Below are 6,196 nucleotides of genomic sequence, written 5' to 3'. Positions count from 1 at the left end.
GACAATAAGCCACCACCGAATTTCATGCACTTGCATTTGAAAATGAAGAAACTTCAGGTAAGACAATTTCAGTCATAACATCTTTTCAGATATAGGGTATATATTATATATTTGTGAACGGTTTGTATTTGTATCAGTTCTTTATTTTATTTTTACTAATTTCAGTGTTTGGACTGCCGCTATATTGGGGCAGCTCCATCACCGGGCACACTTCAATATATATACCATACGGTTGATAATTCAAAGAAACCCACGACACGAAAATCGACAGTTAGCATTTTTTTTCTCAACTCATATATTTTTCATGCTGACTTTTCATCTCAATTGGCGGTGTAGCTAGAGTGTCTGTGTCGTCTGGAGCTGTCCTTGAGTTTGCTTGCTTTCCTCCCTGCCGCCATGTTTAAACATGTTTATAAAACAGTCTAAAAAATGCCACCCCATAAAAGGCCTATTAGGAATTCAGTCTATCAGTCTGAAGAAGTCCAAAGTACTGGACCAAGGTGCCAAGCTTGAGGTAGTCCATGAATTCCCTACCTCGGCTCTACCATCGCTGATGACCTCTGCCTGGACCCTGAGATCAACAGGCGAATTGGACAAGCATCCTCTACATTTTCCAGGCTCACAAATAGAGTCTGAGTGGCCGCAAACACCAAGAGTGCTGTCTATAAGGCATGCGTCCTAAGTACGTTACTTAACGGCAGTGAGACCTGGAGCCTTTGCTCCAGACAGGGGCGGCGTCTCAACCTCTTCCACCTTCGTAATTTGAGACGCATCTTGGATCTCAAGTGGAACGACCACATCACTAACACCGAAGTCCTCAACCGCACCAAGATATCCAGCATATTCACCCTGCTCCAGCAGCGTCGTTTGTGCTGGCCCTGTTATGTACATCGCATGCAGGACGGGAGGGTCCAAAAGGCCTCCTGTATGAGGAATTGACCACCGACACAAGAGCACGAGGACGACCTCATCTTCGTTTTAAGGACGTTTGTAAGAGGGATATGAAGTCGCTTGATTTGGACGTCTTGAGATGGGAGGAGGTTGCAAATGAACGCCTACATTGGCGAAAAATACTGCGAAACGGGAATATAGCGAGCGGAAGAAAAACAGGAACTCACCAGGAAAAAAAAAAAAAAAACACTCATTTGACAGGAAGAAAAACCAGTAGCACCGGCAGAGAGCTCCTTCCAATGCAGTCGCTGTATGCATGACTGCCACGATCAATGCTTTCTGAGTGATTTTGGTTGGTGGAAACTGTGGAAGCCCGTCACATATATGTATGTGTACACATCTGTGTCCTTGTGTTTGTCCTCACTAGTATTTGACAACCTGTGCTGGTTAATTTACGTCCCCGTAACTTAGTGGCTCTACAAAAGATACAGATAGGCTTAAAAAGTAACTAGAGGGGTCGATTTGTTCAACTAAATCCTTCAGGCAGGTGCCCCACCATGGCCGCAGTTCAATGATTGAAGATAGTAAAAGTTAAATACCAAAAATAAAATACAAATTCTCTAATACCATTTAAAATTTTAGACCAAAATTTCATTTCTCAATAAATTCTAATTCTAACTCGCTTGTTTGTAAAATCTTTAGCCAATGAATAATCTTCCTCGTTAATGGATTTCTGGACAGAGTTAATTCAGATAAGAAGTAATATAATAATTTGTGTATTAATGTATATATAGTTGATAAGATTATATTCAACACGTCTTACAGAATTGAAGACAATCATGTCCAATGGTAATCTATCCTCCATTTGTCTCATGTAATAGCAGATGAATAGACGCTCAAAATAACTAAAACCTTCGAAATCAACTGACAGGTATGAACATGAAACATTCAACGCTGGAAAAGCACTATTTGGGTGGTAAGTGAAGACAACAAAACTGAATTAAATTAGAAACAAAATATGCGATGATTTCACAAAAATTGTTTTTTTTTCCACCTTAAAACTCTACATCATTATCATTATTCCTCTTAGTTTTAATTTTTTTCATGCTTCATTTTATTTCATTTTCAGTTAGAGGAAGAACATCTTGCCACCATTGAAAGAGATAATCACAGACTTTTGGAAAGAATGGGTTACATTATGCGAACGCGGGGAAGGATTGACAACCGCAATGATTATTTATATAAGAGGTTGGTAAAAATCAAAAACTTTCATATTGAATTAAATAGCGTACGTCGTCTGAGAACCGAAGATAATTAATCATTTTATGACATGATAACATTATGGTTACTGTTCAGGAGAGCAATGACGTTGATGCTTCACATTTCAATGTCTTGAGGAATCTATTAGTTGTATGATCGATTGTCAAAGCAAGCAAAAAATATTTCATAAATGGAGTTCTTTGCGCATGCGACCATAGGATTACCTAAAAGAAACTGGAATTTTTGTAATATTATTTTATTCACTTAGTTTTACATGTTTACACTTTTGTCGCCTTCAAAGTATTCTCCATTTGAAGCAATGAATCGGTCAAGATACGTTTTCCACTGTCCGAAGTAGTCCTGGAACTCTTGCAAAGTGATACCTTTTAACGCCTCCGTCGTTGTTTTCTTCGCGCTTCCACATCTGCAAGTTCCGTTTCACCAGCTTTCGTCCCCAATGATGACCTTCCAAAAAAGGTCCGGATCAATTTCTATCTGTTCTTTCAGTTCACAACACACATTCATTCATGGCTGCTTTTGATCTTCCGTGAGCAAGCGAGGCACGAATTTTGCTGCAACTCTTTTAACTTGCACTTACTCGCTCAAAATTCGTTGGCAGGAGCTCCAGAACACACCAGTCATATCAACAAGTTCGTCAGTTGTTCGGTGACGGTCCTCCAAGATTGGTTCTTGAATTTTCATGATTTTTTCATTCGTTCGGGAGATCGATGGCCGCCCTGAACGATATTAGTCTTCAAGCAACAAGTGTCCATTCCTAAAGCGCAAGAATCACTCGTAAAGTTGTGTTTTGCTTATGGCAGCGTCCTTGAAAACTGTTTGAATAATGACAACTGTTTCAGCTGCCGTTTTCCCTTGCAGTAAACAGAATTTCTCGGAAGCACGCCGTTCTTTCGTTTCAGCCATCGCAAACATCGACGAAGAGGGAAGAAGCTCTGCAAAACAAAGGTACATAACGTGGCAATACAACCTCATGGTCGCACTGAATCATAAAACCCCATATGATCTTTGCATTTCTATTTTCGACAATGCCTTCAGGTTTGTGGTCGTACTAATTTTTGGCTCTGTCAAGTCCATACTTGTTGCAAAGTGTCCAATGGACAAGCCTGGCTATATTGTCGTGACGTCTCTTATATTCTTTCTGGGCTAGTAGCATACTTTAGCTGGTAATATACCATAAGCTTTCACCGTTTTGTCCACAGATTCTGCACTTATCACTTTCTTCTGTGCTGTCTATTCTGTATTTTATGTAGTTTGTTCTTAGTGCTTGCTCTTGGGCAGCACAGATTAGAGCCTCCGTTTCCGGTTTTAAATCACTTTTAGTCATCCACAGCCATCTTTTTTCTCTGTCTGTCTTATCTTTAACATCCTTATCAAATTGACCATGTATTCTTTTCTTTATTCACCTATTTTCGGTTTCATTCGCTTTCAATTTCTTGTATAGTGCTTTATCTTTGCAATCTTTCATCCTACACAAGCCTAACCTTCTTCTAGTAATGGCAGTTTTGTAGCATTTTTTTTTACATACCATGATATGTTGTTTTCTTCTACTCTAATGCTGTGTTCGCATCCGATCAGTCTTCTTCCCCCTATTTTTCTTAGTACATACAGTCAATCTGTATTACTTTTTGGTGGAGTATCCCATATATAGTCAGCGACTTCCTTGTCTTTCTGTCTAAGCTGTTTAATAAAGTTCTATATTTAAGAGATGAGGAATTATGGACATTATTTAGATTATTTGCATTTGCATCCATCTGCATCTTCATATATCAAAAGAAATAGCTGCAAAGAGCACTTCGTGTGCGGATGGATGGGTGTGTATATATATATGTATGAGTGTGTGTGTGTTTTGATATAAATAATTTATTTTTCTATTTGTTTCTCAGCCTTAATTCCGAGAAGAGACAAAGAGAGCAAATTAGAATTAGTAGAGAAAATAAAGATATTTTACAGAGGATATTGAACCGGCGAGCAGAATATAACCACACGACTTGGCAGAAAGAATGGAAGAAAAATCGTTCATTTTTGAATAATATATCCCATTTTCCCAATGACTGGTGGTCCAGTACGGTAAGTGTATAAATGAAGTGATTATACGTATGTATTCTTTTTTTTTCTTTCAGACTTGTATATCTGTTTGAAAATATATATGGTGGTATACGTATGTTTATAGATGCCTAGTTATGTTGTGCTCTTTTGTCATCACAAGACTTCAATTAAAAAAAAAAAAAAATGAAAATGAAATCACAGCTTTCTAAGAAAGGAAAAACAATCTTTATTGAAATATAGATAACACAAGTTATTAGAAACTAAATCATCTACTCTCGATTTTGTTTCTTCATAACTTTCTGGAAAATGGATATTTTTTTAATGAAAATGCCTGTAAGCTGGCGTAGATGACAATTATATCGCAATTTAATGAGAAAAGAAAAAAATTGGTGGGCGGACACATCATGATTGTTTCAAAGTTCTTAGTTTCATTTTGTATACATTCGTGCATTCACTCACACACACACACATATGATGTGTATGTATGTGTGGGCGCCCACCAAATTTGTATATATACTATTTTACAATGAATTTTTTCTACCCACTTACTGATTGAATTGCAAAATATATGTTATTCTTTTGTGCGCGAGTGATGAATATATAAGTAAAGTATGTTCCCAAAATATCTGCTTAAACATTTGGTAACATGACCAAATGTAGTACCATTTGCTACATTTACGATATTTACTTGGTAGACGAAAAAGAGGCTTTCTTGCTTTCCAGGTTGCTTTGAAATCAGCACACTCCTAATGATATGTATCTAAAGTCATTATCATTTTTGTATGAGTTAAGGGTGACGTTGCGTAAGGACAATAGTGTCAAGTTAAATATCCTGTAGTATCTGATTAAGTTCATTTATGTTTTTAAGTTCAAATCATGTGGAGATTTGAGTGTCTTCCTTATCACTGAGTTCGATAAAATAAATAACAATGAAGTACAGAGTTGTCTTAGTAGCATTATAGACCCTCGGGCAAACCAGTGCACTAGGGCCTATAGTATTTATCTATTAACAGGTAGATCAGAACTGGGCAGAACTGTGAGGCCTCCAGGAAACAGTCTAGTGTGACCATACCTTAAGACGGCATTGATCACTGTCCCACTGCCAAAATAGGAAGCATCGAGCCAGTGTAAGAAATCATTATATCACACGATAGATCAGTGGTTCTCAACCGGGGTCCATGTAATATTTTAGGGGTCCACAATAGTATTTTAAAAGACCCTAAAGAAATTTTGCTTTAAATGTATGTGTAAAAATTAACACTTCCTTCTCCAAGCCAAGATTCGAAACCGAATCTAAGAATTCTCGGTCGTCCAAACCACCACGATCAACAGGCGCGAAAACAGGTTTTCTTTGTCCTGTCAAAAAGTGATTGATCATCTCCCTTTAACCTTCGATCTAAGGCCATGTCAGGCGAAGTTCAAATGGACAGGAGCTGACATATTTAAATACAAACTCTGCTGCAGTATGTCTGTCCTTCTAGCTGCTACGATTCTTATAAATTCAGTGGTCAACAAGACAGAAAAGAGAGAAGGCCCTGGCAGCCAAACGAGGAACGTCTACGCCACGACAGCTTTTCTCAGAGACCAGAGCAATGTACGTAATTCATCTGAGACAGTAGTCTACCGTGGAACTTCGAACATTGCTCTGGTCTCTGAGAAAAGCATGTCTATGTGTGCAAGGTAGATACACATATGGACGCACACATACACATGGAGATGGAGAGAGAGAGAGAGAGAGAGAGAGAGAGAGAGAGAGAGAGAGAGAGAGAGAGAGAGAGAGAGAGAACCACAACATTGGCAAGCTAAACATGGCCTTTGAAAGACAGAATCAAATATAACAATGAATGGAAAATGTTTGTGAAGTTAAAAGCGTGTATAAATGGAACCAATAAGTGAAGCCTTTGTCTCAGAGGATACAAATTCTACTAAGCATCCTAAAACCTACCTGAACTCTAGAATTGAAGTTTTACAAATTGTC

General features: G+C 38.2%; 2 protein-coding genes across 2 annotated transcripts in view; both read left to right on the top strand.

Annotated features, from left to right (window-relative positions):
- The window catches only part of LOC106874327 (uncharacterized), a 217,444-nt gene that overhangs the window by 68,134 nt on the left and 143,114 nt on the right, over positions 1 to 6,196 (top strand). The window lies entirely within an intron of this gene.
- Positions 1 to 6,196, top strand: part of LOC106876822 (sperm axonemal maintenance protein CFAP97D1) — a 35,926-nt gene that overhangs the window by 27,210 nt on the left and 2,520 nt on the right. Inside the window, exons 2-4 of the mRNA XM_014925537.3 lie at positions 1 to 57; positions 2,021 to 2,139; positions 4,056 to 4,239. The exon at positions 1 to 57 is cut by the window's left edge and continues 24 nt beyond it. Coding sequence (XP_014781023.1) covers positions 1 to 57; positions 2,021 to 2,139; positions 4,056 to 4,239 — 360 coding nt within the window. The remainder of the gene's footprint in view (positions 58 to 2,020; positions 2,140 to 4,055; positions 4,240 to 6,196) is intronic.

This window comes from Octopus bimaculoides, chromosome 5 (assembly GCF_046866305.1).
Source record: "Octopus bimaculoides isolate indiv1 chromosome 5, ASM4686630v1, whole genome shotgun sequence".
Lineage (NCBI taxonomy): Eukaryota > Metazoa > Mollusca > Cephalopoda > Octopoda > Octopodidae > Octopus > Octopus bimaculoides.
This window is presented reverse-complemented; position numbering and strand designations above follow the sequence as displayed.